This window comes from Ovis canadensis, chromosome 1 (assembly GCF_042477335.2).
Source record: "Ovis canadensis isolate MfBH-ARS-UI-01 breed Bighorn chromosome 1, ARS-UI_OviCan_v2, whole genome shotgun sequence".
In the NCBI taxonomy this organism is placed as follows: Eukaryota; Metazoa; Chordata; class Mammalia; order Artiodactyla; family Bovidae; genus Ovis; species Ovis canadensis.
In genome coordinates, this window is record NC_091245.1 from 46676347 (window position 1) to 46692411 (window position 16065).

General features: G+C 37.4%; 2 protein-coding genes across 7 annotated transcripts in view; one reads left to right on the forward strand and one right to left on the reverse strand.

The window, feature by feature from the left end:
• The window catches only part of LRRC40 (leucine rich repeat containing 40), a 50363-nt gene extending 36027 nt beyond the window's left edge, over positions 1-14336 (reverse strand). For 2 of the 3 annotated variants that reach the window (XR_011251709.1, XR_011251696.1), the window contains exons 1-5: positions 13807-14030; positions 9480-9661; positions 8308-8381; positions 6280-6409; positions 2651-2774 (exon numbers count right to left, since the gene is read on the reverse strand). Coding sequence is in view for 1 of the 3 variants with exons in the window: in XM_069565164.1 (XP_069421265.1) it covers positions 2651-2774; positions 6280-6409; positions 8308-8381; positions 9480-9661; positions 13807-13957 (661 nt within the window). In the remaining 2 variants the exon portion in view is untranslated. Of the gene's footprint in view, positions 1-2650; positions 2775-6279; positions 6410-8307; positions 8382-9479; positions 9662-13806 lie in introns of all 3 variants that reach the window. The other variant, XM_069565164.1, reaches the window with a different exon arrangement.
• Positions 13886-16065, forward strand: part of SRSF11 (serine and arginine rich splicing factor 11) — a 49801-nt gene continuing 47621 nt past the window's right edge. For 2 of the 4 annotated variants that reach the window (XM_069565451.1, XM_069565634.1), the window contains exon 1: positions 13886-14178. The gene's annotated coding sequence lies outside the window, so the exon portion shown is untranslated. The remainder of the gene's footprint in view (positions 14179-16065) is intronic. The other 2 variants (XM_069565538.1, XM_069565715.1) reach the window with 1 other exon arrangement.

Below are 16065 nucleotides of genomic sequence, written 5' to 3' on the forward strand. Positions count from 1 at the left end.
ACCTAAATCAAATCCTTTATGATTACACAGTGGAAGTGAGAAATAGATTTAAGGGACTAGATCTGATAAACTGCCTGATGAACTATGGATGGAGGTTCGTGACATTGTGCAGGAGACAGGGATCAAGATCATCCCCAAGAAAGAAATGCAAAAAAGCAAAATGGCTGTCTGAGGAGGCCTTACAAAGACCTGTGAAAAGAAGGGAAGCGAAAAGCAAAGGGGAAAAGGAAAAAGATACACCCACTTGACTGCAGAGTTCCAAAGGCAGCAAGGAGAGATAAGAAAGCCTTCCTCAGGGATCAGTGCAAAGAAATAGAGGAAAACAAAAGAATGGGAATGACTAGAGATCTCTTCAAGAAAATTAGAGATACCAAGGGAACATTTCATGCAAAGATGGGCTCAACAAAGGACAGAAATGGTATGGACCTAACAGAAGCAGAAGATATTAAGAAGAGGTGGCAAGAATACATGGAAGAACTGTACAAAAAAGATCTTCATAACCAAGGTAATCATGATGGTGTGATCACTCATCTAGAGCCAGACATCCTGGAATGTGAAGTCAAGTGGGCCTTAGAAAGCATCACTATGAACAAAGCTAGTGGAGGTGATGGAATTCCAGTTGAGCTATTTCAAATCCTGGAAGATGATGCTGTGAAAGTGCTTCACTCAATAAACCAGCAAATTTGGGAAACTCAGCAGTGGCCACAGGACTGGACAAGGTCAGTTTTCATTCCAATCCCAAAGAAAGGCAATGCAAAAGAATGCTTAAAGTACCGCACAACTGCACTCATCTCACACGTTAGTAAAGTAATGCTCAAAATTCTCCAAGCCAGGCTTCAGTAATACATGAACTGTGAGCTTCCAGATGTTCAAGCTGGTTTTAGAAAAGGCAGAGGAACCAGAGATCAAATTGCCAACATCTGCTGGATCATGGAAAAAGCGAGAGAGTTCCAGAAAAATATCTACTTCTGCTTTATTGACTATGCCAAAGCCTTTGACTGTGTGGATCACAATAAACTCTGGAAATTCTGAAAGAGATGGGAATACCAGAGCACCTAACCTGCCTCCTGGGAAATCTGTATGCAGCTCAGGAAGCAACAGTTAGAACTAGACATGGAACAATAGACTGGTTCCAAACAGGAAACGGAGTACGTCAAGGCTGTATATTATCACCCTGCTTATTTAACTTATATGCAGAGTACATCATGAGAAACGCTGGACTGGAAGAAACACAAGCTGGAATCAAGATTGCTGGGAGAAATATTAATCACCTCAGATATGCAGATACCACCACCCTTATGGCAGAAAGTGAAGAGGAGCTAAAAAGCTTCTTGATGAAAGTGAAAGAGGAGAGCGAAAAAGTTGGCTGAAAGCTCAACATTCAGAAAACTAAGATCACGGATTCCGGTCCCATCACTTCATGGCAAAGAGATGGGGAAACAGTAGAAACAGTGGCTGACTTTATTTTTGGGGAGCTCCAAAATCACTGCAGATCGTGACTGCAGCCATAAAATTAAAAGATACTTACTCCTTGGAAGGAAAGTTATGACCAACCTAGATAGCATATTCAAAAGCAGAGACATTACTTTGCCAACAAAGGTCCATCTAGTCAAAGCTATGGTTTTTCCAGTAGTCATGTATGGATGTGAACACTGGACTGTGAAGAAGGCTGAGCGCTGAAGAATTGATGCTTTTGAACTGTGGTGCTGGAGAAGACTCTTGACCGTCTCTGGGACTGCAAGGAGATCCAACCAGTCCATCCTAAAGGAGATCAGTCTTGGGTGTTCACTGGAAGGACTGATGTTGAAGCTGAAACTCCAATACTTTGGCCATCTGATGCAAAGAGCTGACTCATTGGAAAACACCCTGATTCTGGCAAAGATTGAGGGCAGGAGGAGAAGGGGACGAAAGAGGATGAGATGGTTGGATGGCATCACCGACTCGATGGACATGGGTTTGGGTTGACTCCGGGAGTCAGTAATGGACAGGGAAGCCTGGTGTTCTACAGTTCATGGGGTCACAAAGAGTCAGACATGACTAAACTACTGAACTGACTGAGACTATCCCTTGCCGTTATTACTTATGGACCTCAAGGAGGATACAGATATAACATAACCTATCATAGGTGGAATCACCTGGGAGAGGGTCATGACCTCTCAGTGAATATTAAATATGAGAAAGAAGAGACAGCATGCTTTAAACCTTAATCAATTTCTCAGGTATATAATTTTCCCACAACTTATAATCTTACTTCCTTTTTATTTTTTTGATGTGTTAAACTACTGTTCGGTAGTATGGATAGCATAGGACAGGATGGGATGGTTGGATGGCTTCACTGACTCAATGGACATGAGTTTGAGCAAGCTCCGGGATTTGGTGATGGACAGGAAAGCCTGGCGTGCTGCAGTCCATGGGGTCACAAAGAGTCGGATATGACTGAGCGACTGAACTGAACCTTTTTGGTGGTAAATCTTAATGAAGTTGCTAGACAATAATGCCCTGGAGAAAATCTGACTAGTTGTTATTGTTTGTATTTACCACAATAAAATCTATTGTTTTACTTGTCTGTAACTACATAAAAATTTATTTTTCTAAATGTAAGTTACACAAACTTCAAATTTATTCAATTCTTAAAACAGAGAAGATTTACTTTTCATTCCACTTAGCTCTGCTGGCAAACTCTTCAGTTGATTACTGGAAAGATTGAGACGCACCAAGCTGGACAGAAAAGAAAAACTAGCAGGAACAGTTGTAAGACGATTATTTGAAAGATCCTTTAAAAAGAGGAAGACAAAATGAATGAATGAATAAGTAGATAAAAAAAAATAAATGAAGGATCCCTAAGGGGGGTGTTCAGAATTTTAAGGGCATTGCAACATTTAAAAAAACTATTTAGAGTAGATACACTTTCTAAGTCCCATTCACTGGCAATTTCACAGATCATCATTCATTGCATCAATATTTTCTGTGAACCTATTACATGTCTAATAATGTAACAGAGAGAAATTAAAATGAATTTATTTCAAAAATATTTTACAGACACATTTCTGTTAGTACTAAGTCATGCTGTATCTTGCATTGTGTTTCTAAAAAATCCATTTATTCATCCAGTATTTGCTGAGTATCTACGATACATCAGGCAAAATGTACTATGATACATTTTAATGATATGTTAACAATGTTTAATGATACTTCAGTTAAACTGTAATATATAAAGAAAAACGTCTTTACAAAAAAGAAAAATGCTTGAAAGAAAACAAGTAAGGCTGAAAAATATGGCCATTTTCATTTGGGAGGAAAAAATATTCCCTCTTGGTTCTTCTGCTTACCACAGTAAGTCTGCTTTAACTAAGTAGAAAAGTCTACTGTTTAGTTTTCACTCATTCACTCTACCTAATTAATCCCTATACCTTACTTTTGCATTATAAGTCTTTGCTTTTTCTCTAAATAGTTATGAGAATTTTTTGCAACTCCTTTTAAAAGACAATACTATATATTAGGCATTCTTCTTATGACATTCAAATTAAACCTAAGTATTCTACCAGCTATCACTGAACTATTAGGTAGGGCAACAGTGAATAAGAAAAAAATGACTTAAAGGAACTGTTCTCTGAAGACTATCATTTAGTCTAACATTAAATAACTATAATTCTAAATAAATCAAGAAAATAGAAAAAGGAAAAATGCTATTATACATCAGCATATTTTTTAAACATACTGTTATTATTATAGTAACAACACATAATCTACAACATACAACATAATACTCTACAACTCAAATACTCTAGGGTCTAAGAATCAACAGATTACTAATAAGTATTTTGTGATATCAGAATTTACTGACACTAAATGGAATGTAGTATTCTGGATTGGATCCTGGAACAAAAAGAAAAGGACATTAGTGAAAACACTGGGAAAATATTATAAAATCTATAGTTTAGTCAGCAATATTGTACCAAAGTCAATTTTTTAGTTTTTATAAATATCCTGTGGTTATGTAAAATGTTCACCCATTAAGATGGGTGAAGGGTATACAGACACTCTGTACTATCTTTCCAACTTCTCTATAAATTAAAATTATTCTAATATCAAAAGCTAAAAATAAAGTTTCTGATAAAAAAGATTAATTCATAAATTCTTAAGAAATTTTAAAGAACTTAAAGTAACAGAATTACTAATAGTTAAATATTAAACTATTGCAGTTAATGATTAAATCTGATACAAAATACACTGCATATGAATTAATCATTATTTATGTGACACATTTCTTCAATAAATATTTATTTAACACTGTGCTAAGCAGTTCTATGTAACTTTAAGAAATATCACTAGCTTAAATTCTTGCCCAGAAATAAGACCACTGTTGAGCTACCACTAAAGAATAAATGAATATTTTAATGCTACAATCTTTCCTGTTGCCTATGGAGTCTCTGCTGAAATGAATTAGGATTCGAGTTCTAGGATGAGACAGAAAATCAAAGCATGTTGTTTGCCAGGACACTGTGGGTTCATATTGATGTGTAACAAGCTGATTTAGAACACTGGAATTCCATACTTTTTTTTTTTTTGGTAAAGGCAATTAACTAGTCCCAGGAAGGATCCTTCAGTTATGTAAAATTTTGTTTCATCAAATGTCATGACTCCATTCATAATTTTGTCTTGTTTCAGCTGGTATATACAACTTTCAGAGCTCTTGTATTTGGAAAATTGGAAGGGCCCAGAATTTGAAACAGTATCTTATTTTCACTGTTTTTGTTTTAAACTATAGCTATATAAAGCTTGTGGATTAAACAGAATTAATTTCTAAATTAAAAAAAAAGAAATATTCTTAGCTTAAATTATTACATATCTTATACTTTAAATGCTTTAATTTATTGTTGCTCACATTTATGATTTATCTGATAATTAGTCCTTAAGATCATAGTTCTTAACTGAAGCATTCTTTTATTAAGAAAATGAATATCTGGGAACCCAGAACAAAAGTTTATAAGATTTCCATTAAGCCTTCTACTAGATTCTTTTTTTAATCAATTGCTATCTTTTACCACTAAATTTTATAAGAAAATGTGATGGCTCCCTTCCTTCCCATTCATTTCATCTACCTTTTACTTTTCAAACTTTATTTCCAATCTGATCAGACTGAAAAACAAAGAGATACTAAAGAAATGGTTGAGGAGAGTATAACTTTGATTTCAACCACTAGAGCAGATGGGGGAAAATATCAAGAAAGAAATAAGTAAAAGGAGTAATTTGTCCTTCAATAAAAAATAAACAAGTCTAACACTAATGAGTTTTTCAAAACATGTAATAGTGAACAGAACAAGAATGTACTATGAAATAACTACGTGGAGTAGAGATTTATATTGGAACATCTGATCTAATAAAGCTCAAGTCTTTCAGATAGGATAGCTTATAGTAGAGTCTTACTCCTCCTGTGGTAAATTTGGGAGGGAAAAGTGTATACACTTTGAAATCCAATTGTCTGATCTTAAAATCCTGAATTCCTTAATCAGTTGTATGACTTTGGATGTTACTTTTTAAAAAATCTATAACAGGATGAAACTACTTAGCTATATGTAAAGTAAAGTGCCTATTGTCTGTATTATTCTTAATAATATGACTAAAATAGTATTTGTACTGCTTCATGGTTATCTCTACTTAAGATGTGAAACAGATGGAATGAAAATTTCACCAAGAAATGTGGCCACTTCGGAAAACAGGGAAGAAAAGGCAGGCCCTGAAGGTATTATCTGGACACTTAGGGAACAGAAGGACCATAAGGGCTTAAGAGGAGGTAACAGGAATCTACAAGAGAAGCCACCTCCATTAGAAGCCCAAGCACCGCAACTAGAGAGGAGCCCTCACGCACTGCAACTAGAGGAAGCCTGTATGCAGCAACCCCCGTGCAGTCAAAAATATAAAAAAAAAAGGGGGGGGGGGTAAGTATACGCTAAAAACCCCTTTCCTCTATTTTGCTAAATCATAAAAGCCTCTGAATCGCAAAGTCATCATCATCAGGCCCCTTCTAAAACTCTACTCTGAAATTAAAATCTAAGGTAATTTCTATCATAAGAAAAACATAGGAAAAAAGAAGAAAAACAGGAAAATAAATTTGCAATTATTAATTTAGCAATCTAATTGTAATACATAGTTCTGATAATCTAGTCATACAAACAGGCGCCCATGTACTCATGATTGGTATCATATATCCAATTTCTCAGCCAAATGAAAAATCCCTCCAGCCCCAAATTATACAAATATTACAAAATCAAAACTTACTAAATCTTCTAAGTTGGAAAGTTGTTCAAACCCCTCTGGTATGCAAGTGAGTTCATTATGTTGGAGATACAGGCCCTTCAGATTTCTTAGATTTGTAATTTCTTCAGGGAGTATTTTCAGCTTGTTATGGCTATTGATTGATAAAACAAATGCTGAATAATTTGGTGACAACAAAATAAATACTTAACAAGGCATTTCTGCTAATCAACTACCTGGGTTCATTAAAAAAAAGACAAGTAAGGTTACTAATTTTAAGTACTTATCAAACTTTACATCCTAAAATAAAACACCCATTAAAATGACAGTAATGTAATCAAACTGAGTGTTTCAAAGAAATAAAGATTTTGAAGCAAAGATATAATTTGTGAAATTTTGATTGGTTCCTTTTAATCAACTTCATTTCACATGCAATGTGAAAAAATACACTGGACTCTAAATTTTCACACTCTGTCAGAGTTTCAAGATTTTGACAAAGATGCATACACACACTACAATGAAGTCACATTTTACATGGGGATTAGGCTTCAATCTAGCACTCAAAACAAAAAGAGCTATTTCTATTAGAGGGTCTAACATATCCAGTTGAATGTGTAATATGCAACTCCAATCTTATTTGTACTGAATCATTATTTTCAGTTCAGTCCTGCAGAGATTCCAGTTTATTGGTGGAGAAGTCCCAAGTCACTTAGAATAATACATTCCCTGATAATTAAGAGATGATTTAACTTGTTCTTAGATTCATGCCAACTGCTTGTTTGGGAACTCTATTCTATTGTCTAGCCATATACAGTTTCTTCACAAATAACAGGCAGGAAAAGGGAAATATAAGCATATAATAATGACTTTAAATTATAATAAAACTAGCTGGAACAAAAATGCCAAAAAATGTTTTCTAAAATATGAACCACTGAAACCCACTAAAAATTGGTTGACATTGTCAGTTACTTAATTGTAATCTTTGCATATCTGACAGGAATCTAGTTGGGCAAAAATATAATTTTTGCTATATATTTCCTTCTTTTCCTCTCGTTCTATTCCTCCATCCTAACATTCATACTCTTTAAGTGCTAGAAGCTAAAGCTAAAGCCACCCACAGCTGCTGCACACTCTCTTCTCCTCTCAACCCTGCCCACTCTTCTTTTTGCAGGGCATATCTATGCCTTTGGCTTGCAATGGGAAGAGGTTCTGATGTACAACTAAACAATATGTATCTTCACTAAGTGTCCTAAACAATTTTGGGTACAGATATTTTTGTTAATTTATGGTAATTTTAAGTTTTTCATCAAATAAAGACTGTTATTTGAGGAACTGTTCTCCCTCAAACTAGTTAACTTCAGAAAACTGAGGCTTGATCATGCTATGTTAGACAGATCAATAACCCTTTTGAAACAATGTTTAACACTTAAACCCTTTTAATTTTTTCTCCTAAATTAAATCATCCCTAATCCCTTTTCCACAGTGTATATATAACATATAAGGCAGTAATTTTTCTTGAAAGTCTGAATGCAGACTGAAAGGCAAACAGAGGTATCTGGAATCTCAGCTAGCTGGCTTCCCATGTACCTATCAAAGAGTACCAGAGGCATACCCATGGAATCTGAGTCCTCAGAAAGGTTTAAAACTACTAATACCAAAAATGTGAAATTTTCCTGACTGATGAAAAAAATTGTTTTAATTTCTTCCTACTGTTTAACACATATATATCTTTAGACTATCAAAGTAACATAAAACTTGAGATGTCAACAAAGATTTGGAAAATAACCACTACAAATTATTTCACAAAAAATATAGAGTATTTTTTTAATTGGTCTTAAATTTGTAAAGCCAAAAAATATGTAGGCAATTCTAAAACAAAAAATAAAATAATCGGAGAATTAAAGCTTAAAATTCTTATCCTATTTAATCACTTTCTGAGATAATATAAAATTTTTTTTGCATGTTAGAAAAAATGTAAGAAAAAAAATTTTTTGAAGAATATTAGATTTATACCTTTATACACTGAAATACTGAATTAAGTTTAAATATTACCTGACATTAAGTTTCTGAAGATTTTCTAACTCTCTTATAGCAGAAGGAAGGGATGTCAACTGATTATCATGTATCTGAAAGTTATTAAAAGACACAGTCAATATCTTGCTCTTATAAATAACCATAAACTTTGTTATTGCAAAATATTCGCTGGCAATACTCTAATTATTCTAATTGAATAGTACTGTTGGACTACTGCTAATTTGTTCTGAGTATAGAAGAGAAAAAAAGTTTGAAATTGACCACATTGCTGTTCAGAGATCATAAGTGGCAAGACATTAATTTTAAATATTACAGTTAAAAAAAAAGGAAACTTCACCTCATTGAGTGGAATTTCAATCTCAAATGAGAGACGAGAGGGTTAGAATGTATAGCCCTCTGTTGCTATGATTATGCCAACATTTACAAAAAATAAATGAGGAGGAAGATTTCTTCTCTCATGTTTTTACAGAATCATATTGTTTTCAAGGTACAAGGAACCTTCAGGAGAACACCGACACCAACGGATTCACTTTACAAATGAAGAAAATTAAAACTTCTCTAGAAATCTGATTACATCCAACTTTTTCAGACAAAAACTGGAAGATTTTTTGGTGATCCTAAGTAAAACAGTGGATTGTGATACAGAAGTCAGTGGACTGTGAAATAAACTGTTCATGTTTCACTTTACCACATGACATACCAACTAGGGACTAAAAACAAAGTCCCTGAATAAATCCACAAAAACTTAAGCCCAATAATTTAAGTCAGTATTGGAGATAAGTAACAAAATAATAATAATAACCTTAAGTACTTGCTTTAATGTCTAAAATAATAATGATCATAAAATAATAGCAATAAAAAAAGACAAGCTGCAGAAGCCACCAGTTAAACATTAATTCTAATTCTGTTTGTATGCGTTAACACATTTAATTCAAAGATAGGCAGTACTAACAATCTCGATTTATAGATATGGAAACTGAAGCACAGAGAGGTAACTGTCCCAAGATCACACAGCTATCAAGCTGCAGGCGGAACCGGAAGCCTGAGGTTCTGATTCTGCATTCTTAACCATGATGCTTTGCCTAACACAGTAATTTGTTATTCTTCTTGCACTCTACCAATTGGGCTTTCTTGCTTCTCGAACTTAGCTTCAGAGTCTTTTCAAACAAAAGACTCATAAATCAACTTACATCAAGAACAGTCAGTGCAGGAAGGAGTCGGAGGTCATCAGTAAGTGACTGAAGTTTATTATTTGATATGATTAGTTTGGTCAAATCCGTCTGCTCCCACCATCGCTCAGAGGCATTGAATGAAAGATTCTGATTAGCTTCCTCAGGGATATCCACATTGATTCTCCAAACACACTGAGGCACTATTTCCACCATAACCACACCAAAAAAAGGAAAGAAAAAAAGTGAGATACTAAGTACGTAAGTTGATAACAGCTATTCAAGTTATCCACTGAAATTTCTGAAACATTAAAAACTTTCAAGTAAATCAAACAAATTACAATGAATTACAACAACATTAAAGTGAAAGTTTGATTTTATTCCAAAACAGAATAGGGGATATGTATTTTTCATATTAGATCTCACTTTTATCTTCATTCAACTCTATTTACTATATACATTTCCTGCATAGCACATAGTGGTTGGATATGTAAGACAAATAAAAAATGGGCTCTATCTTTATGCCACCATAACAGAGAAGATATGGAAATCAAATGAACAAACTCCTGTATCACATAACAACTCCGGGAGGCAGGTGTTATGACTATTCTCACTTTATACATGAGAGAAATGGGACACAGAGAGAATGTATCATTTGTCCCAGGTTATACAGCCAGATAAGATTAAACCCTGGAAAAGCTAAACTATCTTGCTTCTCAGTGAATATTGGAAAGGTATATCTGACTCTGGTAGCTGCTCTCTATCTGACACACAACACAACATTGTTACTCTTGTTGCAGCAAATATAGCAATTCCTTCCACATAGCAAATGAGTCTGTACAAGTTAAAACAGAAAGAGTTCAGGTTTATCACTATTAAAATGAAACTCTAGAAGGTATTAACTTGCTTCAGTGCTACAGCAAATGTGTTATCGCACATTACATCCATGAAAGAAATTGAATTTGCTATTTAAAACAATCCCACAAACAAAACTCTAGACCCAAATAGCTTCACTGGTGAAATCTAGCAGACATTTAGAGTAGAAACAAAACTAATTCCATAGAACCTTTTAGAAAATAAAGGAGATAAAACTCCTGACTCAATTTATGAAGTCAGCATTATTCTGATACCAAAACCAGAGACATTAAAAACAGTGGGTTACTCCAAAAAACAAAAACTATATCTAAACATCATGACCAAGCAGGAGTTATATCAGGAATGCAAGGCTGCTTTCAGTTCAGTTCAGTCGCTCAGTCGTGTCCGACTCTTTGTGACCCCATGAATCAAAGCAAGCCAGGCCTCCCTGTCCATCACCATCTCCTGGAGTTCACTCAGACTCACATCCATCGAGTCCGTGATGCCATCCAGCCATCTCATCCTCTGTCATCCCCTTCTCCTCCTGCCCCCAATCCCTCCCAGCATCAGAGTCTTTTCCAATGAGTCAACTCTTTGCATGAGGTGGCCAAAGTACTGGAGCTTCAGCTTTAGCATCATTCCTTCCAAAGAAATCCCAGGGTTGGTCTCCTTCAGAATGGACTGGTTGGATTTCCTTGCAGTCCAAGGGACTCTCAAGAGTCTTCTCCAACACCACAGTTCAAAAGCATCAATTCTTCAGTGCTCAGCCTTCTTCACAGTCCAGCTCTCACATCCATACATGACCACAGGAAAAAACCATAGCCTTGACTAGACGGAACTTAGTCGGCAAAGTAATGTCTCTGCTTTTTAATATACTATCTAGGTTGGTCATAACTTTTCTTCCAAGGAGTAAGCGTCTTTTAATTTTATGGCTGCAATCACCATCTGCAGTGATTTTGGAGCCCCCCAAAATAAAGTCTGACACTGTTTCTACTGTTTCCCCATCTATTTCCCATGAAGTGATGGGACTGGATGCCATGATCTTCGTTTCCTGAATGTTGAGCTTTAAGCCAACTTTTTTGCTCTCCTCTTTCACTTTCATCAAGAAGCTTTTTAGCTCCTCTTCACTTTCTGCCATAAGGGTTGTGTCATCTGCATATCTGAGGTGATTAATATTTCTCCCAGCAATCTTGATTCCAGCTTGTGTTTCTTCCAGTCCAGCGTTTCTCATGATGTACTCTGCATATAAGTTAAATAAGCAGGGTGACAATATACAGCCTTGACGTACTCCTTTTCCTATTTGGGACCAGTCTGTTGTTCCACGTCCAGTTCTAACTGTTGCTTCCTGACTTGCATATAGGTTTCTCAAGAGGCAGGTTAGGTGCTCTGGTATTCCCATCTCTTTCAGAATTTTCCACAGTTTATTGTGATCCACATAGTCAAAGGCTTTGGCATAGTCCATAAAGCAGAAATAGATGTTTTCCTGGAACTCTCTTGCTTTTTCCATGATCCAGCGGATGTTGGCAATTTGATCTCTGGTTCCTCTGTCTTTTCTAAAACCAGCTTGAACATCAGGGAGTTCATGGTTCACGTATTGCTGAAGCCTGGCTTGGAGAATTTTGAGCATTACTTTACTAACGTGTGAGATGAGTGCAGTTGTGCGGTACTTTGAGCATTCTTTTGCATTGCCTTTCTTTGGAATTGGAATGAAAACCGACCTTTTCCAGTCCTGTGCACTGCTGAGTTTTCCAAATTTGCTGGCATATTGAGTGCAGCACTTTCACAACATCATCTTTCTGGATTTGAAATAGCTCATCTGGAATTCCATCACCTCCACTAGCTTTGTTCGTAGTGATGCTTTCTAAGGCCGACTTGACTTCACATTCCAAGATGTCTGGCTCTAGATTAGTGATCACATCATCATGATTACCTGTCGTGAAGATCTTTTTTGCACAGTTCTTCCGTGTATTCTTGCCACCTGTTCTTAATATCTTCTGCTTCTGTTAGGTCCCTACCATTTCTGTCCTTTATCGAGCCCATCTTTGCATGAGATGTTCCCTTGGTATCTCTAATTCTCTTGAAGAGATCTCTAGTCTTTCCCATTCTGCTGTTTTCCTCTATTTCTTTGCAGTTGACAATCAAAATTCATTTGCTCCCTGAAACTTTAGTAGACTAAACCATCTGGGTCCAATCAATAAGTACATTCCAGCACACACTTAGTTTTTGGGGACAACTCATTCATCTACTTATTCCTTCCACAAATTTTTTAATAAGAATCTACTATGTACCAAGCACGACTTTTGAGTGCTAAGGACACAGTGAGCAAAATGAAGGTCCCTGACCACATCTAATTAATATTCTAGCAGAGGGCGAGAAGACAATAAACAAATACAGAATACAGATTCTGATAATAATAAATGCTATTAAAAACAGGTTAGAGAATACAATGTTACCAAAAGAATTTATTATAGATAGGGTAGTGAGGAAAGACCTATCTAAGCAGAGTCCTTGAAGAAGTCAAGAAGTGAACCCTAGTCAGGCATCTTGTAGAAAGTTCCAGGCTCTGGAGTACGCATGTGTACAAGCACAGCAGTAATTTTAAAATATTTATGTTCCCATTGATTAAAACTTTTTCTAAGTAGAGCAGAGTTTTTATCATATATCCTTTCATTCAGCAAGTGCTTGTTTGCACGGTCAACTGTCTACATGGCACAATTTTAAAAAAGCAATCATTACAAGGAAATGGAAACGTTTAACTCCAGATGGCCTAAAACCTAAATATAAGTAAAGGAAAACATTACAGGAATAATGCCATAATTTCTGTCTCCCCACTTCCCACGCCCTCCCTTACACAACAGAAAATCAGAAGAGCATCTGACTGTAATTCACTCATGGTATCCAGATTTGCGCATTTGATCTTTACTAGATTTTTAGGATGGCCCCAAATTCACTTTGTGTGGCATCCATCTTGATTTTCAATTTAGGAAATATGCTAAATATTCCTTGTATTTAGGATTCTGTCCACATGCAGATAGAAAAGGGACTTGAACAAAGAACAGTGTCATTTACTCTATATGCACAAAGAAGCAGATCAAATACAGAATTTTGGCGTTGGTAAATGATCTAAAAGATTAAATTAAGAGGAACAGAGGACCAAAGAAACAAAGCATGTGCCCATCATGTGACAGCTAACTTAGTCAAACATTATGTTGTTTATCCGACAGAATGTGGTAATCCCAGAAAGCGCCCCGTTTAAATTTTGGCCATATCCCCAACACATCCCCTGCACCAGACATTTCCTGGAACGAAAAGCAGAAACCGAACAAGCTGACCAAACCAGTGGAAATGTGATAAAAGCCCGAATTCCAGCAGCAGGATCTTGGCTAGGATACGGAGCCAAAGGTAACCAAAGCCAGGACAGAGGAAAGAGAGGCTACCAGGGGCAAGCGCTTTGTGCCAGGTCGCACAAACGGGTCGTACCTCTGGATCTTACCTTCGCTGAGGTTGCGGCCCGACAGATTTAACTGGCCGCTCTTCCTAGCCGCCTTTAAGAGTCCCTGGGGTACGCAGGCACTGCAGTCTCTGCTCTCAGTTCGGAAACCCGCTCGGGTATCCCGCCCCGCTAACCCCTTCAGCCGCGACATGTTCAAAGCCCGGGGCTCCGCAGCAGAGTCCCGCCCGTGACGCTTAATGGTGGCGCCGCTGGGCCGCCCCGCCCCTATCGGGAGCGCGCGCGGCGTGCGTCGGGCCTTCGCTCTCGGCGGCGCGACTCGGATGTCGTCATCGCCAGCGCCTGGGGCAGGAGGACAGAGGAGCCCTACCCGTTGCCGGTGCCGGCCTAGTGTCTTGGAATTATTTCGCTCAAGTAAGTGCGTTTAACGGGCTGAAGAACCATGTTGAGTTTACTGTGTGTACTATTACTGCGACTGCAATCTTCTCTTTTGTGCTCCCGCGGCGGCGAGGGTGTCAGGAAAGGATAACCTTCTCTGCGCCTCTCGTCTGACCGGAACGTGGGCCTTGACTAAAACTTGAGACCTGGGCGCGGTCTGCAGCCTCTCTGGACCCCTGCCTGTGTTTGTTGCCTGTGGTGCTGGCGCCAGATCTTCGTTCCGCGTAGGAAGTAAAGCCGATTTCGGTTCTTCTGATCTCTACTCCGACTCTCAGCATTAGTGCGCCTTGATTGTTGTTGCATGGAATTTGTAGCCCAGCATAGGAGGCAGTGTGAAATGGAAGGGTTGGCCACAGAGAAGGGAAGGGGGAAAAAAATAGAGCTTCATAATAAATGTCGTCTCTGCCAGACAGTTGAGAGGAGCCCAATGTAAGCGCGAGCTTGAGTATAGCGAGAAAAGCTTGCTCTTCGGAACTCGAGAGATAGGAGTTCGAATCCCAGCTGCTTCTGTAGCTTACAAGCTGTGTAACTTTAGGCAGTTTGCTTGACAGCTTTTAAAGTTAACTCCTTTTTCGTTAATTTAGGGTTAATCATTTCTTTCTCATTCGATTTTTTAAATAATTAAGTGACAATAAAGTTTTAAATATTGAGCGCTTGGTGGGGAAAGGAACTCCATCCAGTTCCGAATGGAAGATGAAAATTTTGTTCAAAGTCGATTATCTTGGGAAGTTAGTTTCTATCTGAAATGTAGAGCTTTAATGAGTCATTCAATATGTAATTAACAACTCCTCATCTTTAGTATTGCCTTGGGTGGTAGATTTTTCTTTTGCCTAAAGTAATTTTGTCTTAAAACGCATACAGCAGGAAATACTCTCCTGCTGCTGCTGAGTCGCTTCAGTCGTGTCCGACTCTGTGCGACCCCATAGACAGCAGCCCATCAGGCTCCCCCGTCCCTGGGATTCTCCAGGCAAGAACACTGGAGTGGGTTGCCATTTCCTCCTCCAATGCATGAAAGTGAAAAGTGAAAGTGAAGTCGCTCAGTCGTGTCCGACTCTTCGCGACCCCATGGACTGCAGCCTACCAGGCTCCTCTGTCCATGGGATTTTCCAGGCAAGAGTGCTGGAATGGGGTGCCATCGCCTTCTCCGAAATACTCTCCTAAGCCCCCTCAACTAGGCTGGGGATCTTTAGGGTAGTTAAAGGTAATATGATGGCCCGCTGACGAATTATGCAGCACACACAGTTTTTCCCGAGTCTAGGTTCTTGCCAACCATAAAATTTGGCTTCTAGTCCCCCACCCCCTCGATTATTTCTCTTAATTCTCTGGTGTCCTTTGCATCGATAGTGAGCAGCACTACTAGTAATTACACTCCTAAGCAAGAAAAGGTGAGTTTTGAAGCAAGGAACATAGTAGTTTTTGCAGGATCACTAATAAACACCCAATAAATTGAAGGTGAAAGGGATTAAGAAACTTGCCAAAGGTCACGAGTTTCTCTTAAGTGGTGTGAGCAAGCATTTGAACCTAGCCCTTTTAACCTTTCTTGTTAATCATTATGATTTGCCTAGTGGCTTTTATTTCGTCATTTTCAACTGGCTTTTGTCCTCCAACCATTTTTAGGAAGACTTCAATTATGTTTTAAGAGATAATTATTACAGAAAACTCTTATTTTCTCTTTTTTAGGGTGTAGAAGCCTACCTTTGGCAGATTAATTGCTTGAATGTAAAAATTTACAGTAGCCACCTCTCCCCCTTAAAACTCCTTTATAGCTCAGCATTTTTTTAAAATTACAGACAAGGTATAGTTTTTTGATTTATTGTGCTTTTACTTGATGTTAGATATTTCATTATTGACATTAATTATAGT